An 18466-nucleotide genomic window follows, 5' to 3' on the forward strand; every position below is an offset into this window, starting at 1 on the left:
GAAAGAAAATTGAACAAAACAAATCACACATATTCATTCATTCATGCTATCTATTAATAGGCTGCAACTTCTATCACCTCTAGCCATTGGGCATGCTGGCTGGGGCTGAAGGGAGCTGGAATCCAGAAACTTCTGGTTCTCTACCAGTCCTCCAAAACCTGTTCTGTGTTGGGGGTGTTTTCAATAAGAAGAAGATCCTGTTTTTTTCTTATCATTGTGTTATCAGTAGTAGTATTCTTAAGTTGGGTATGATTAGATGGTTGTTGTCATTCTGTTAAATGTATTACCTGCCCTTTGTCAGCAGGTCCCAGGGCAGCTTACAACAACTTAAAGTTCATAATTAAAAACAGTTTACAATTGCAGGAATAGGGCAGGCCCTGAAAACACACATCTCAGGTGTCAAAGAGGAACATCTTCAGCATTTGCGGGAAGCTGTTTAGCAAAGATGCCAGGCCCGCCTCTGCGAGGAGGGAGCTCCCCTACTGCAGAACTGCCCCAGGGCTGTTGGGGTTTTCTTTAGCTGCGACTCCTGCCCCGGGGTTGGACTAGATGATGCTTTGGGTCCCTTGCAGCTGTACAAGTCTATGATTCCTCTTGTGCCTTTTCCCTTTCCTGACCTCTTCTGCCTCCTGCAGGGCGATGTGGGGCTGGCCATGGGGAAGCTCTATGGGAATGACTTCAGCCAAACCACCATTTCCCGCTTTGAGGCCCTCAATCTGAGCTTCAAGAATATGTGCAAGCTGAAACCACTGCTGGAGAAGTGGCTGAGCGATGCAGGTAGGCTGGTGTTTCAGTTCTTCTTCTGCAAGCAGGCATTTGAATGAGCACCCATTTCTTGCAGGTTTGCTTGAAGAAAAAAGAAAAAAAAATATTTCCTGATCTTGCTAGCTTTACTGTTTCAGCATGGGTTGAGGGATGGAGAGCTATTCCTCCTCCCCTCTCAGATTTTGGGACTCTGGGAGGATTGTAGGGAATAAATTGATGCTGTGCTTGAAGAAAACAGGATCCCTCATGAATCATACACCAGGGTGCGATAGTCTCCCAAGAGGGAGAGAATAAAGTAGGATCCAACCAGAAAATTGCAAAGTAAGACACCAGCTTACAAGGTCAACAGAACTCTGCTTCAGTTTGGAGGTGTCGCAGAACAAAAACAGAAAGAGGGGTGTCTGAAAATATTTTTTTATATAGCCCACCTTTTATCCAAAGAGCGCAAGGTGGTGAATATACTTCTCCCCCTCTCTACTGTATCCTCACAACAGACCTGTGAGGTAGGCTAGGCTGAGAGGCAGTGAATGGCCCAAGATCACCCACTGAGCTTCCTGGCTGAGTGGAGATTTGAACCCAGGTCTCCTGGGTCCTAGTCCAACACTCTAACCACTACACCACACTCTCTGTGGGGCATGGTGGGAAACTCAGCCCAACCTTTGTTAACAGTCTTGTGGCTGGTGCTTATAGGAGTTGCAGTCCAAGATATCTGGAAGCCACCAGATTGGGGGAGGAGACCTGAGGTCAAAGCTGGTGAACCTGTGACTCCAATTCCTAGCAGCATCAGCCAGTGAAGCAAATTGTCAGTTTTCTGGCATAATCCTTGCACACATCAATATATCTGCTTTGAATTAAATGGTTTGCCTATCTCCTTGCTCCCTGCTCCGTAGAAGCTTCCCCTTTGGATTCTTCCATCAGCACACCCAGTTCCTACCCATCTGTGAGCGAGATGTTTGGTCGCAAGAGAAAGAAACGCACCAGCATCGAGACCAACATTCGCTCCACGCTGGAGAAACGGTTCCAAGATGTAAGAGAAACAATAACAATCCACTTGCTGCTGTTAGCCGTTGAGCATAATATGGGGAGGTATATAAGGCTGGAGGTTTGACAAGGCAAGTGATGAGAAGCAAGAAGGGTTGCCTTCCATCACTTCACCCCACTGGTCCTTCTAGGTTTTCCTCCATCCTAAAATAGTGTTATAGGATGGGGGGGGGGTCAGTCTAGATGACATGCATGGATTCCTTCCAGGCTTGTGATCCTGTACACAGTGAGGTTAAGAATCTAGTAGGGGAGGCTGCTGAACCAACCAAACCAGTTCCTTTGTTAAGGTAATGGTATTGGCTAGCCAGTTAAGTACTTCCATTTGCATGTCCGAAGAGGTTGCTCTGTTGCCATAGAGACAAATGGGGGGCATTTTCCCACCTCTCCTTGCTGGATGCCATGTCAGCCTAGGAGGGGAGAACAAAGGGACAAGGGGTGCTGTGTGAGAGACAGTTTTTTTGCTGATGCTGGAAGCTGGAGACCCAGAGGCTGGACCCAAAGATGTGGCATTTGGCTGCCCTAGAAACCTAAAAGGAAGACAAGTTCTGATGGAGTGTAAATGCTGTTAGCCCTTTCATCCTATGTTCAAGTCATCAACGTGTGTAAATAAATCCATATGTTCTAAAGATACCACAGTCTCCATAGACCTTCATTCCCAGGAAACTGAACTCTAAGTGCAGGAACCCCTGGAGTCTCTCACCACACAGAAATTAGGTGCTTGCAACACTATATGATGTAGGGCTGTGCGCAGAATTCGACCAGTCCAAGTCCTGAACTAAATTGGGCCGATTCAGGGGAGTGGAGGATTGAGACAGCCCCAGATCACTGCAGGTCAAGCCACCCAGTGAACTGCTGCTATCAGGCAGCCCTGTGAGCTGCAACATGATGACAGCCTTACCATTCTATGTATATAGGAAGAAATAAAGTGTCCCTTACCACTGTGGATGGTGTTGCTTATCACAGCCTTTTTCTCTTCAGAACCCCAAGCCCAGCTCAGAGGAGATCTCCATGATTGCAGAACAGTTGTCCATGGAGAAGGAAGTGGTCCGGGTTTGGTTCTGCAACCGGCGCCAGAAAGAGAAGCGCATCAGCTGCCCGATGCCCTCCCCTATCAAATCACCCCTCTACAACTCCAGACTGGTAAGAGCTCCTGCGCCAAAGGGGTATGGCCACCAGTGGGCATTGCTAGATAGTTAAAGGACTCGAGGCAGAAGTCCATAACACACATTTCTTGCAAATTGGCATGTGCTAATTTATACACAGATACCCCATGGCAAATTTAGGTGGTGGAGCTCTCACTTTGTGCCCAAGAATTGTTGTTGTGCCCAGTGCTAGTCCTACTGCCAGTGGCCCACTGAAATTAATGGACATGACTAACTTAGGTTCATTACATATGCTCCAACATTGTCAGTCCCAAATCCAGGACACACCCACACATCAGGCTGCCCCTGCCTCCACCCCTCACCCACCCATGCTTCCTTGACCCACCAGCACCACCCACAAGCATGCCTGGGCTGACTCGGCTCACCACTGCCACCCGCCACCCACCACCTTACCTTTGCCAGCTCACTGCTGCCACCACTGCAAGGCCAAGGCTGCCTTGGCAAGGCTGCCTTCTCCCCCTCTGCAAGACCCACCAAGGCACTTTGGTGCATCCCTTTGAGACAGCCAACACAGCTTCCCAGAAGGGTGCGTCCCTGGCAATGTCAAAGCGATCTCAGAAGGTGCTCTGTTGCTCGTCATTCCAGGATCCAAATCTTAGCTTCTGTGATCCAGGATATCCCAGTTAAAACAGGACAGTTGAGGATATGTCATTAACTAACTTGAGTCTAGTCTGAGGGGAACATAGTTGGCTCCAACTCAGAGCTTGCTGTTTCTTATTTGGAGCTGTGCTCCAAAACACCTGGATTGAGGAAAGCTGTTATAAACCAAGCTGACTGTCCCTTCTTTCACAGAAGCTGGACTGTCAGCATCCCATTGTCCCTGGCATGCCCTGTTACAAAGACCTCTGGCAGCAAATGCCAGCTTGGAGAGCATGCAAGAACAGTGCTAAGCTGGATAGATTCGAAGTCTGATTGGTGAAAAGCCACTTTTTATACATAATAGTCAGGAGTATTACACAAATACTGTGCTTTGAACATCATGTTCCATGTTGCCAACAGTGTGCTCCTGGTGTATCAGAGCCAAGAGAGCACCTCTCCCTGTTGAAAACCGCTTTGCAGGTGCCCGAATAGCTCCACGCAGCTGCTGCTGCTGCCTCTCTTTCTTTCTTTCTTTCTTTCTTTCTTTCTTTCTTTCTTACAAAGCAATTTGAATTGCACGTGCACCTACATGAAGAAACGAGTGGAAGTGGGTTGTGTGAATGGCCAAAGAGTTGTTGCTGCTGGCACGAGCTGGATTCTGTGTGGTCCTCACCTTACGCTGGGCGAAGCGTTAGTGTGTAAACACACTTTGAAGTGGAATGCAGCTGTTGCTGGGGTAGAGCATGCCAGCTCCTTCTAAAGGAATGGCTTGCCGTAGGGGATCAACACAGGAGAGCCAGGACAATATAATGGCTCATGATGAGTTGTCAACCACAAGGGCCTTGCTTCAAAAGTTTCTTGGCAGCCCTCAGTAAACTGCCATCTCCCCAAACACACACACACACACACACACACAGAGAGAGAGAGAGAGAGAGAGAGAGAGAGAGAGAGGGAGGGAGGCAGTATGGGAATAACAGCTATGGCCTACCTTGCAAGATTGTTGTAAGTGTTACTGAGATAGGGTACAGGCATCATCTTAAAAGCTCTGTAGAAATGCTGGCGTGGAAAAAGGCTGGGATCCAACTGAAACTGTGACGGAGAGTCTCAGTCGCCGAAATGTCAGCCAGCTTCCTGAGATGCTATCGCTCCAAATTAACAAGGCCCCCAGCAAATGGAGAGAGCACCTTTTCCCTGATTCACCAGGACTGACTCAGAAAGGAGAGTACCCTCTGAGGATGACTCATTCACACAGCTTCCTGCAAGGCAGCTGCTTCTAGCTCAGCACAGGGTGCTCTCAGGCTGTCTCCATTTTCGGGTGGGATCCTCTCCTGTGTCGGCAAATCCAGGTTGTGCAATCGTTGTTGACGGGGAGCTCTTGCGCAACAAATACACCTCTATTTTTCAAAATATAGTCCGCACCCCCCCCCAAAAAAAGGTGTGAGGGACAGTGGACCGACCCCCTGCTGAAAAAGTGTGCTGACCCCTGGCCTATACAATCCGGAATCCTCATAGAGCTACAATTCCCAGGATCTTTCTTTGGGGAAAGTTGTGTATTTTGTATGTATTGCCGTGAATCTGCCCTGCGGCGCATTTTAACCCATCCAAAACATTTTTTAATTGGGACCCCCCATTTAATTCCACTCATTTGTTTTAATTAGGATGTATGTTTAATCCGAAAGATAACCTTGAGTAACTGAACGATCAATTAAATATTGTAGCTGCATTTGCAAGTCACAATAAGTCTATGGCTTGCTGCAATAGATTAAAAAGGAGGGATGGGTGCATTGTACTTTTAAAGCAGCATCACATTTCTATCACAGACTTACACCTCTCAGAGTTCCCTGTGAAGAGGGATTGCTTGTTAAACCACTCTGGGAATTGCAGCTCTTTGAGGGGAACAGGGGTCTCCCGACGACTCTTACCCTTAAGAAACTACACCTCCAAGGATTCTTTGGTGGGGGAAGCCACAGTCTATATTCTGATGTATTTCCTTTAAAATAGCTCAAAATTTATTTATTTTTAGATTTTGTCTCCGGATTTCCAACCCTGTTTAAGTGTACAGTGCAGATGATGCCAAAAATGAGCTTCTCATTGAACGATTTGAGGCTCCTTTAGCACAACAGCTAGGTGACTGCTTATTTGTGTGTGTTTTTCTAAGCACCAGCCATACGACTTGCAGTGGACAAACCAAGCAAGGCCAATCTTTTAACCCGTCACCCCAAATGATCCTCTTTTGGTTGCCTTTCTCTTCCAGGTGTCTACCTCAGGATCCTTGGGTCCCCTGTCTGTCACTCCTGTTCACAGCACCATGCATGGGGCAGGTATGTTGGGGCAGGGGTTTCCCCAGGAGAACTTTTCTCTGTTTCTGTTTTTTCCATCCATGATTCAGCCACTCTGATCCGCTTCTCTAGGTGGGATGGGGTTGGGGAGGGAACATGGAACCAGCCTGTCTTTTGCCTCAGGCCTTTGGCGCCTCAGGCCCTGCACGGATATTCCTCTGCACAGCTCAGACCTTGCCTAGGGGCACAGGCTGAGGAACACATATATATCGGCTTGAAGTAACCCTGCCAAATCTTTGGCCGCAGGCTTTCCATTGATACTGTAATGGGCAGTTGGGCTGTGAAAGCCCAACAGGGTAAAATGGAAGGGTGTGGTGACAGACAGGCCAGAGGGCAGGTTCTCGAGCAGACAGACGTGAGATGAGGAAATCTGCATCATTACTCCACTGGACAAGCTACTCAGACTGAGGGGCCGGGAATCATAGAATCATAGAGTTATCTACTCCAGCTTCCTGCAATGCAGGAATCTCAACTAAAAGCATCCATGATAGGTGGCCATCCAACCTCTGCTTTAAAAACCTCTAATAAAGGAGAACCGACAACCTGCGGAGGGAGTCCATTCCACTGTCAAACAACTCTTACTGTCAAGGAGAGGACCGTAACTCAGTGCCAGACCATCTGCTTTGCATGCAGAAGGTCCCAAATTCAATCCTTATCATCTCCAGGTTGGAAAGGGGAAAGACCCTTTGTCCAAAACCCTGGAGAGAAACTGTCAGTCAGTGTAGACTCCCGATGTTGCTGAACTACAATTCCTATCCATAGCTGTCAAGTTTCGGATTTGAAAATAAGGGATCAGCACCCTCACCTGTCCTGGGGACAGTCTACAGTTCTCAGGGACAGTCCACGCTGCGGTAATCCCCCCCCCCCAGGCTACAAATTAATTTACACCAGGAAAGAGCTCCCAGGAAAGAGAAATCAGGGCAGAGAAAAGAAAGCACTTATTCACGCAGCACATGGTTAACCTCTGGAACTCCCTGCCACAGGGAGCAGCGATGGCCACCAACTTGGATGGCTTTAGAAAAGGATTAGGCAAATTCATGCAGGTAGAGAGGACCACTGATGGCTTCTGGCCAGGTTGGCTCCGCTCTGCCTCCAGTTAGGGGCAGCAATGCTTAATCTGAGCACCTGTTGCCAAGAAACATTCGTCTCTTATATCTTCTTCTTTATATATCTGTCTGTCTGTTTGTTATTAGGTATTTATATTCCACCTTTTTCTCCAAGGAGCTCCCTGGTCCTAGTCCTCATTTAATCCCCACAACAGTCCTGTGAGGTAGGCAGGGAGGCAGGCAGGACTGAGAAAGGCAGGGACCCAAGGAGTCCCCAGACTCCAATTCTCCTTCCCGGAAATAAGGGAAATTTAAGGGATATCAACAATAAGGGATAGCTGCGGGAAACGTCTTGGAATAAGGGAGTTTCCCGCAAAAAAGGGAGACTTGACAGCTATGTTCCTATCAGCCCCAGCAAGCACGGCCAATGGCGATGAGAGTTGCAGTTCCACAACATCTGGCCAAAGATTCGTCATGCTGGTGCAGACAGCACTGAATTTCAGGGACCAATGGTCTGGCTTGGTCAAAGCCAGCTTCCTACGTTCCTATGGCATGGCTTAGAGCAACTCTTATATAGAACCGGCCAGGCCCCTGTTGAATCTACAGGTCAGCTGATCTGGCTGGTCCGAAAAACAGCAGTACCATCTTTGGCCATTGTAGAGGTGGCGCCGCAGCACATCAGAAGCAGGACTGAGAATTCCTTCCTTTGCCCGGTGGCACAAAGAGTAAGATGCCCGAGTCCCTGTTTCAATGCAGCCACCAACCACCAGCACCATACCTGTTTCACTTCTTGCTTACATCCAAATCAGGGTGGGGGGCAAGGGGACACTAGCTCTCAGCTTCCTCCTCAATAATCTGTATGTTGCCACAGTGGAACTCAGCTGAGAGGAAGATGGGAGAAGGAGGGTGGGGGGACAAAGTTAGAATTAGTTGAATCTGCCTGTCCTTGGCTGTGCTCCCACCTACCATCGGCCTCTCTGGATCCCGCCCTGCCAGGACCTTTTCGGTAATGGCTCCTCGGCTGTAGAAATGCCCTCCCTAGTGAGGTGCGCCTGTCCCCATCATCATTCATTTCTTGAAGGAATTAGAAAGCATTCCTGTTTACCCAGGCAACTGGTGGCTGAAGGATACTGTCCCTGGCAACCCTGAGGTCATTTGGGAAGGATGTTTTTAACTGTAATTGTGTTTAGATGTCTTTAATTGTCATTGTTTTTATAATGCTTTAATCTGTTATGGTATAATAAATAATAATAATAATAAACCTTTATTGTCACTACACCACCTGTGTGCAGTGAAATTAAATTAGAATGTTTGTTGTTGTTTTCAGTTTTGTATCTATGTGCCACCCTGGGCTCCAGGGTGAGCAAGGGCAGGATATAAATTCTATTATTATTATTATTATTATTATTATTATTATTATTATTATTATTATTATTATTATCCTGTCCATCTGGCTAGATTTCCCCAGCCACTCTGGGTGACTCTCAACAGAATTAATGATGATGATGATGATGATGATGTTAAAACAATAACACATCAGACATTAAAAACTTCCCTAAACAGGGCTGCCTTCAGATGTCTTCTAAAAGTCAGATAGTTGTTTATTTCCTTGACATCTAATGGGAGGGCATTCCACAGGGTGGGTGCCACTACTGAGAAACTGAGAATGAATATATATATAGTCCCAATGGGCATCAGCCACCACTGAATGGAGGGCCTAGGAAAGAAGGGTCAGAACAGTGAATAAGTGAATTGGGGAGAGGAACCCGGAACAAATGAACTGTTAAGATGCGAAAGAAACCACAACTATTTGCATGCACCGGAAGGCCTGAAGGATTTTTTTTTAAGGATAGTTTTCTCTCTTGCACAGTGACATCATCATGCTCTCCGGGAAACTCCAGCCGGCCCTCGTCTCCTGGCACGGGTCTCCATGCCAGCAGCCCCGGCATGTCCCAGAGCAACTCCAAAGCAGCCATCAACTCCTCCAGCTTCAACTCTTCTGGGTAATGCTATGTCGGGGGGAGCGGGATGCAGTTGAAAAAATAATTGAATTGTAGAGTCAGAAGGGACCAGCAGGGTCATCTAGTTCAACCCCCTTCAATGCAGGAATCTCAGATAAAGTTTCCCCTGGGATCATGTGAATAAAAGGACAGTGAAGAAAGCCAGGAGGCAGGAGAGAGAGCAGGATATGATGCAGAGTCACCTGAGCATACTGAAAGTCCCAATCTGGCCAGGTGTGACTGTGAGTTTTCCCCGGGTGCTGAATTTCCACTCCTGGGAAACGATTGTCTTCTGCTTTAAGGCTTGCAGGAAAATGTGCAGTTGCACTTGGAAAGGTTCACAGTTGCAGAACTGCCACCTGAAGTCAGACAAGGATGCCCACTGGTGACATAATAGGTTGCTCCCATGTTCTGGAATTGCTATGCTTTGAGTAACCACTTTTTACAGAGAATTTGGAAAGTGTCCTTGTCAGCTCACTGCAGTCCGTTGTTTTCTGTGTTAACCTCCTATAACTTTTCAGACGTGATTAGTGATTTAAAAAAAAACACTAAAGCAGCAAAAACCTGATAAGTGCAGACTTTGGGGGCCCCACTGTGCCCTTAATTGAAAACTTCCTGTGTGCTAGTTCAGCCTGTTTTATTGTTTGGGGCGGATAGTAATTAATTACCGCTTAATTTCTTATTAGGTAGTCAACTGTTGATCCTGGTGGAAAGGGGTTAAATAGTACCAAAAAATTCATAATGTCTTGCCTTGAGGTCAAATTTAGAATTGGAAAAATGGCACGTGGTCAAACAGATCCACACCATATGTTTAAAGCACATATAGGTAAAGGTAAAGGGACCCCTGACCATCAGGTCCAGTCGTGTCTGACTCTGGGGTTGCAGCGCTCATCTCGCTCTATAGGTCAAGGGAGCCGGCGTTTGTCCACAGACAGCTTCTAGGTCATGTGGCCAGCATGACAAAGCCGCTTCTGGCGAACCAGAGCAGCGCACGGAAATGCCGTTTACCTTCCCACTGGAGCGGTCCCTATTTATCTACTTACACTTTGACGTGCTTTTGAACTGCTGGGTGGGCAGGAGCTGGGACCGAGCCACAGGAGCTCACCCCGTCGCAGGGATTCGAACCGCCAACCTTCTGATCGGCTAGCCCTAGGTTCTGTGGTTTAACCCACAGCGCCACCTGGGTCCCTTTAAAGCACATATAACACACATTTAAAGCAAATAGCTACCCCAAAGAATCCTGGGAATTAGTGCTTTAGTTTGCCTTTTCTTCTCCCTTTTCCCTCCCCCTCCCTTTTCCTTTTCTGTCATGTCTTTATATTCAGGGTTGCCATATGACCTCTTTTTCCAGGACACGTCCTCTTTTTCATGGGTAGAGTCATCACAGCGATCCATAGTTAAAAGTAGAAGTCGGCACAAATGTGTCCTCTTTTTTGCTCTTCAAGATATGGCAAAATATGTAATACATAACCACCCCTCCAAAGAATCCTGGGAACTTGGAATTGTAGCTCTGTGAGCAGTTAAGCAACACTTCTCAGGTTTCTCTGGGGGAGGGTGTGCTTTAAAATGTTCTTTATAAAAACTGTGTGGTTGTTACCTTAGTTCAGAGCTTTCCAAATTGTGCGTCATGACACGTTAGTGTGTTGGCTGCAGTGTGTATGTGTGTCTAGCGAACGCTCCGTGCGCTCCTCCCGGGGCTGGAAAGGGGTTCGTTTAACCTCTGGCTTGCTAGTAAAACTGAATGACTGTGTCGCAAAATGATACATGTGTAAAAAGTGTGTCACCGACATGAAAAGTCTGGAAAGCTCTGCCTTAGTTCCTTGCCAACATCATTGCCTGCCGTGACACTTTGGCCCTTTGTTATACAATTAGGTTTTGCTCTTTTTAAATTAAATTAACAACCTATCATACATAAATAAGCATAAAAATGTGCACCTCACCACCAAGACCATTTCATTATAACTCTCCAACCTCCCAAAATTTTGACACCTCTTGCGATGGTTTGACCCCTTTCTGTTTTAACAATACAAATTCTATGAACACCCTCCATATCTCTTCAAAATCATTTCTCCTGCATATTCCCCATCTTACCTTCATGGCACATGCTAATTTATCATTAATGGCTATATCCCAACCCTCTTTGCACCATGTTTCTGTTTTATATTCTGTTTGCCCCTTCCACTTCCTAGCTATAATAATTCATGCAGCTGTCAATAAATTTGTGAGCAAGTCCTTCGTAGCTTGTGAACCTTCCACTCCATCGTAAACTGATAATAATGCTTTAACCCCATGATTTCTGTTATCTCCTTAAACACCCTTCCCCCCCCAAAAAAATTGTACATATTTACACCCCCAACACATGTGAGCATAATTCCCTGTTTCCTGGCATCCCCTCTAACATAACACGCATCTAGTTTTTATAGACATGCATTCTCTCTCTCTCTGCAGAGAAAACAATTTCTAAAGTCTTGCCTTTGTGTCTTTTTTGTTCTGTTTATCCTTGTGAGCAGATCCTGGTACCGATGGAACCAGCCCACCTACCTCCACTGAAGCCCCATTCCCCAAAGAGCAGACAACTCCACCTTCTTCTTCTCTGCAAAAAAAGAAAAGGAGCCTGGACTTTTGTGCTATGGACCCACTTCTTAGGGAACAGTGGCTCAGTCAAATGCACGGCCCACATGCCACAACAGGTCTCCCTTCGACCTCACTTGATGGCAGCAACTTTGCAAGCAGAACTGTCAGAGAGACTAAAACGGTGACACATGGCAACGGTGCGTGTGCATGGCATAAGCCCTTCACATCATGTCATCCTCTGCATCCGTTTGCCTAAACCTTTTGCTCTGTAACTGATGCCTGGCGATCTTCAGCGGGGAAGTGGTTATGTCTTCTCTCTCTAGTTTGTAAATGCTTTTCGTTGGGAGGCAGCTGTGAAGACGCATCCATTCTCCCATCTAAACCTAAAAAAGATGCATCCGCGGAGATCTCCCCCTAAGCTAAGCCAAGGCTGCCAAATTAGATTTCCTGAAGGTTTCAATCAGGATTGGCACTTTCAATGTCCTGCAGGTGGTGCTCTGGAGCAAGGTAGCTGTGCTTGGATTGCCTATGAGCGATGCATTCGAGGGCATCTTCTCAAAATTGTTGGAACGTTTAGGTCAGGGGTCAGCAAACTTTTTCAGCAGGGGGCCAGTCCACAGTCCCTCAGAGCTTGTGGGGGGGCGGACTATATTTTGAAGGGGGGGGGAATGAACGAATTCCTATGCCCCACAAATAAACCAGAGATGCATTTTAAATAAAAGGACACATTCTACTCATGTAAAAACATGCTGATTCCCAGACCATCTGTGGGCTGGATTCAGAAGGTAAATTGGGCCAGATCTGGGCCCCGGGCCTTAGTTTGCCTACCCATGGTTTAGGTGATGTGGATGCATGCAGGTTTCGATCCCCAGACTCTTTGTGCTGGGGACCCCATAGCTTCTGGGGAGCAAGATACGACATGGAATTGACATGCATCTAATTGTTCAAGAGTGAGGCTGCCTGGGCCGACCCTATTGTTGGGCAGAGTGAGGTTGTACACATGTAGTCTCCATTGTACCCCCTAAGCAAACCAGCTACCCTCAGCTGCAATGATTGTTCCTTCGCTGACATTGAAGCAAAACACAGCTACCAATCTGGTTGGCTTCAGTGAATGACATGGGGAGGGTACCATCTGGGCCTGCATCTCAGGTAACAAAATATATTAGGCCAAACGTGGATGGTATATTCACCAAATGGGCACTTTTGCACCTAACTTGCCTATCTATTAGACACTTGCTTCTCCAATATTTGGGAGGTTGTGCTTTAGAATTGCCAATGCCTGTGATAGATGTGTTAATTTTACAGGCACCTCCCTTTTTTCATTCAAGTGAAACATTTTGGTGGGGAAGATTGACTGGACAAAACTGCCTGTGAGCCGGTCTAAGTCACTTCTACCACTCCCTTGATCTGAATGTGACTAGGAGGGGCAGCAGTAACTAGGAGGGAAAAAAACAGAAATAGGTTGAATAGCCTCTAACCCCTGGAGTCTGGCTACACACACTTACATGCTAAGTTGTTGGGATGTGGAAGAAATTCCATTCAGTTTGCATCAAAAGGCAAATTTACCTAATTTCCAAAATGATGCACAAACTGAAGCACAGCCATCCTTTCAAAATTCTCAGTTTCCAAATTTTGCAGTGCAATTCTCCAGCCAAGCAATGTGTAGAGACTAGGGCAAAGCATGCATAAAAATGCATATAGTCATGAAGATAACCTACAAAAATGCATTTTAATAGGAGAGATTGCTTTGCCAAAATGTGCCGATTAGGAGAATTTTGCACTAAAAAAGTGGTGAATTTTCACAATGACTTTTTTTTAAAAAAAAAAAAAAAGGAAAAGAAAATCAATGTCAATCATGGGGAGAACTTAACCTTTGGGTTGGAAAAACAACAAGAAATGGACAGAAAGTGAAACTGACGGACCTGCTCGTTCCTCACTAGCCATGGAAATCAAATCTTCATTCCTCTGTTTCGCTCAGTTTGTATAATCCCCAAGCTACCAGGCCTGGGCCAGAGCTGCTGCTGGTAGCAATAAAAAGGATGAGTTGTTTCTTTCACCCCCGATAAATAATTGTGTGGCAGATGGGAGGAAGGAGATCAGCAAAAGTCTGTTCCTGTGAAAAGAGGGTCCCGTGCTCAGAGCCTGATGGCTGGAAAAGCAGCTGGGTGGAGGCAACCTTTGGGTGGGAAAAGTTTGGAGAGGAAAAGATGAAGCAGCCTGTCCCCCTCCGGTCACACTCACTACCTCCCCCAGCTGCTTTCCATTAAATGTGCACACAGAGACTGTGGTGCACATCTGCTATGTAATGACTAGCTTGGAAAAAGCCTCTGAAACCAGCTGACCTCTTGATCTGGGAGATTCCTCTTCTAGAGCAAGTTCTGTTTATTCACAACATATTTGCTGCTTAGACCAGCCACCGGGAACCTAAGGGCTGGTGGGGGGCGGGGAGAGGGGGTTAACCAGGCCTATCTGGCTCTCAGGATTCTCTCCCCACCCCCACCCCAGGTCACGTGACTTCCCACCCCTCGCCAAGCCTGCTTTGCACACTCCTTAGATGTTTTCACCTGACCGGAATGTGTCCTTGGAGTCTCCCAAAGCCTTTTGCTTTCCTGGGGAGGCAGGGGAGTGTGTGATCGTGTGTGCAGAAACTAGCCTGCTTGTACAAAGGTAAAAATTGCATTCGTTTCTCCAACCCTCTTTTGCCTCTTGCCCCTCTCACTTCTGGCAAGTGGCCCCCCACCCAGCGGGAAATGTGGCCCTCAGGCTGAATAAGCTGCCCAGCTCCTGCCTTAGACAATTGCCCCTCTTGCACCGTAGATCTTTCTTTGCCATCACATTGATGGCAAGGAATGAATATAAAACTATTACCACTTTGATGGCTCCAAGCACATTAGAACTGTACTTCTCTGTTCTTTTATGTTTTTGGGGTTTTGTTTGTTTTTTTAATTATTGTTATTAATAGTCTGTCCATTGGGTTTTTATATTAGCTCCCAGGCAAAAGAAACTTTGTCTATCACCGTGATTGCAATTGTGATGTTTGTTTAAAGTGTGGGGGGGGGGAGATATTTTCTGTATTGTAAATAGTTTCTCTTCGGCCACCCTACATCTTCTGTGCCTTCCACTTTTCTCTCTTTGGGAGAACAGTTTGTATAACTCAGGTGTGAATTTTGAAGATTTTGTGTCTCTTTTTATGTGTGTGTGTGTTTGTGCATTGTTTTGATTTCATTAAAATTCCTTTTAAATGCTGGGAACCTCCTTATCAGATCAATGCAGAAAGTTGCATTTCTTTACAGAACGTGGCTGTTTATATGTTATCTAGTTAAAGCCTGTGACTTCCCCCAAATAATCCTGGTAGCTGTAGTGCTCAGAATGGTAGCCCTGTGAGGAATAAACTTCACTTCCCAAGATCCTTTGCGGGAAGCCATGATTGCTAAAGTAATATAAATAGGCTTTACAGGCAACCTTGTTTCAATGTCACCTCAATTACTTTTATTTAGGGAGGAAGGTGGCTTCCAAACTGGTCCTCGGTGGGTGGGTGGGTGGGCAAGACTGAATAAATCAGTGGTCTTATTACAGGATGGCCATTCCTCCCTCCAACCCGTACGTCAAGCGATCAGAGAACATGTGTCAGCATAACTTGCCCAGACTCTCTCGCTCTTCTTAGAGGATTAGCTGTTGCAGATCAGGATTCCACAGCTGTCTTCCAACACAGTTCCTGGAACTGGCATTTGGCGAGCAGAGGCACAAATGCTTCTGAATGCCAGTTGCCGGAGGCCAAAGGAGGCAAGAGTGCTGCTCTTGTGTTCGAATCCTGCTTCTGGGTTTCCCACAGGCATCTGTGAGAACAGGATGCTGTATTAGATGGGCCAGTGACCAGATCCAGCAGGTTCTTCTTATGTGGTACTCCTGCACACCTGCAAATCATGTTTTTTCGGATCATACAGATGATGCACATGATAAAGTGACTAATGTACAAACGTAAAATGTGCAGCCGTTGCTCCGCCCACTTTTGCCCGTGGCCCCACCCACCACTAGAATGCGGCTCCCCAAAGATTACCCTGAAGGAAATGCTTCCCGTGGGCTGAAAAAAGTACCCCCACCCCTGCTCTGGAAGGCAACCAGTACTTTAAACTCCACTACCCAGTCTTGGGTGATGGCATGCAGTGTAACCATCAATCTTGTGACGAAGAGTGTCCTGACTGGTGATCATCATGCAACCTGCTGCTTTCCTAGAAATATGCCGAATGGTTTTCCTATGCCAGGGGTCAGCAAACTTTTTCACCAAGGGGCTGGTCCACTGTCCCTCAGACCTTGTGGGGGGGGGGGGCAGACTATATTTTGAAGGGAGGGAATGAATGAATTCCTAAGCCCAGAGATGCATTTTAAATAAAAGGACACATTCTACTCATGTAAAAACACGCTGATTCCCGGACTGTCCGTGGGCTGGATTTAGAAGCCGATTGGGCCAGATCTGGCCCCCGGGCCTTAGGCTGCCTACCCATGTCCTGTGCTGTCATTCTCATATGTAGGTTTCATGGAGGCGAAAGTTGATGACTTCTCAGGTGATTGCATCTGGCTGTACGCAATCCAGGAAGAATTAATCCCAGGTCAACCCGTAATTATAGGACATACATGAACAATTAAACACATGTTGATTTCCATTGGGATCTGTGGGTGACTAAATGTGTCAAATGTGAATAACCTGAGCAGTGTATCAATACCAGGCCCCCACAAGAATATTGAGTGCAACATTCAGCATCTCAAGAAACTCAGCTTTCATTTGATATTTTCAAAGTGTCTCGTCCTTAAGGCTATTGGGGGAGTGGGCATATGTCCAATGCCTGGCGAGCTATCAGGCAAAAAGCGGGGCAGGAGTAGCTTCTCTATAGGAACCCCTGTGCACCTCTGCCCTAGGAGGCAAAATCTTTTCTTAAGCAAAGGACACCCTATAAGATGTGGAGACTAGGCTCGAAAGATAAAAGTCACCACTGGCTTATATGGCTTAAAGGGTAAAGGGACCCCTGACCATTAGGTCCAGTCGCGGATGACTCTGGGGTTGTGGCCCTCATCTCGCTTTATTGGCCGAGGGAGCCGGCATACAGCTTCCAGGACATGTGGCCAGCATGACTAAGCCGCTTCTGGCGAACCAGAGCAGCGCACAGAAACACCGTTTACCTTCCTGCCGGAGCGGTACCTATTTATCAACTTGCACGTGCTTTCGAACTGCTAGGTTCGTAGGAGCAGGGACCAAGCAACGGGTGCAGGGATTCGAACCACCGACCTTCTGATCGGCAAGCCCTAGGCTCTGTGTTTTAACCCACAGCGCCACCTGCGTCCCACTTATATGGTTTAGTTAGGTTAATTTGTGGTCTGTCAATCACTGTTAGTCATGGTAGCTCAGCAAAACCTCCATGTCCAAAGGCAGTCTACCTTGGGATACCAGTTACAAGGGAACTAACGGTGTAGGGTGGATATTGTCTTCACCCCCAAGCTTCTGTGAGCTTCTCAGGAGCGTCATCTAGCTGGCTGCTTCTGAGCTGAACGCTTGGCTAGATGGGCCTTTGGGGTGGTCTTACGTTTATTTGGTGGCGGCAGCAATATCAGGGCAGAGGCTCTTCTGATTCCAGCAAAGGACTGCAGCACTAGGATGCCAGCCAGGTGAAGGGAGTTCTAGTCTAAAACATCTGGAGGGCAACAGGTTCAGGAAGGTGGCACAGGATGCTTTCCATAGCCGTCAGCACCATACATAATGGCTTGAGATGCAGTCAGCCTATCAAGTCACTATGATAGGCATCCCTTCTATGTGGTTTGCTCATCTTCTGCTCCTCTCGCAAGGGAGATGGCACTCGGTTGTTGTTGGTCTCCTCCCTTATTTTGGATCCTGTTACATGGCAACCCCACCCTAATTTCCTGCCACGAGTTGGTGCTTAATGATACAGACAGTGACAGAGTGTGGGCAATGACTTATTCATCTACTGGGATGTCCTAGTTATTTGGGGCACGTAGCATGTTGGGTTTAGGCAACAGGTTCCATGGGATGCTATAGTCTGCTTTCTCCCCATCCAATAGTAAATTGAACAAAACGAAACCTCTGAAGCAGCCGTCACTCCATATTTAGGAGGTTGAATGCGTAATCATAAAGAGAAGATTGGGGGTGGGGGGGCGATGAGCTTGACAGCTGCTTTTTCCTCTGGCAAGTTATCTGTTACTCTTCTGGATCACAACTCAGCACAGATGGATGGAGAAAGCTTGTCCTTCCCTCCATAAAGGTATGTTTGGACTAGAAATCAGAAATGTGCTGTTGCACTCAGGTCTCGCTTGTGGGCTTCCCACTTGGGCACCTGGTCAACCCCTGTGAGAACAAGATACTGGACTTTGGTCTGTTGAAGCAACTAGGGTCTTCTTATGTAGGACTCCTGACAACTCTAGAAGCAGGTGGTGTGGCTTGTGATTCTTTCCTTGGGGGGGGGGTGCTCCTGCAGCCAATTGGAAGCAGCGCCTTGAAAGTCGAACGTTTTGGAAGTCGAACAGACTTCCGGAACGGATTCTATTTGGCTTCCAAGGTACGACTGTACAGGGAAGCCTGCCACCTAACCATTTTGAAGGGGTGCCCATAACTGTCCAAGCTTCAGGGGCCCCAAAATTTAGATTCACCACTGCTCATGTCCTAAGGGGTTTTCACCAAGCACCTGGACACTCACTGTGAGAACAGGTAAAAAAGGTAAAAGTAAAGGACCCCTGGACGGTTAAGTCCAATCAAAGGCACTTATGGGTTGCGGCATTCATCTCGCTTTCAGGCCGAGGGAGCCGGTGTTTGTCCACAGACAGCTTTCCGGGTCATGTGGCCGGCATGACTCAACCACTTCTGGTGCAATGGGACACTGTGCCATAAGCTAGAGTGCACGGAAACACCATGTACCTTCTCGCCAAACCAGTACCTACAGTGGTACCTCGTGTTA

General features: G+C 47.1%; 1 protein-coding gene across 3 annotated transcripts in view; it reads left to right on the forward strand.

Moving 5' to 3' along the window:
- Positions 1-11531, forward strand: part of POU2F3 (POU class 2 homeobox 3) — an 86119-nt gene extending 74588 nt beyond the window's left edge. For all 3 annotated transcript variants that reach the window (XM_033172374.1, XM_033172376.1, XM_033172377.1), the window contains 6 exons: positions 636-777; positions 1656-1792; positions 2785-2946; positions 5803-5869; positions 8804-8936; positions 11444-11531. In XM_033172374.1, the coding sequence (XP_033028265.1) occupies positions 636-777; positions 1656-1792; positions 2785-2946; positions 5803-5869; positions 8804-8936; positions 11444-11483 (681 nt within the window). In that variant the 3' untranslated portion in view covers positions 11484-11531. The remainder of the gene's footprint in view (positions 1-635; positions 778-1655; positions 1793-2784; positions 2947-5802; positions 5870-8803; positions 8937-11443) is intronic.
- The last annotated feature ends 6935 nt before the right edge of the window (positions 11532-18466 follow it).

Source organism: Lacerta agilis, chromosome 15, assembly GCF_009819535.1.
Source record: "Lacerta agilis isolate rLacAgi1 chromosome 15, rLacAgi1.pri, whole genome shotgun sequence".
NCBI classification, from domain to species: Eukaryota; Metazoa; Chordata; class Lepidosauria; order Squamata; family Lacertidae; genus Lacerta; species Lacerta agilis.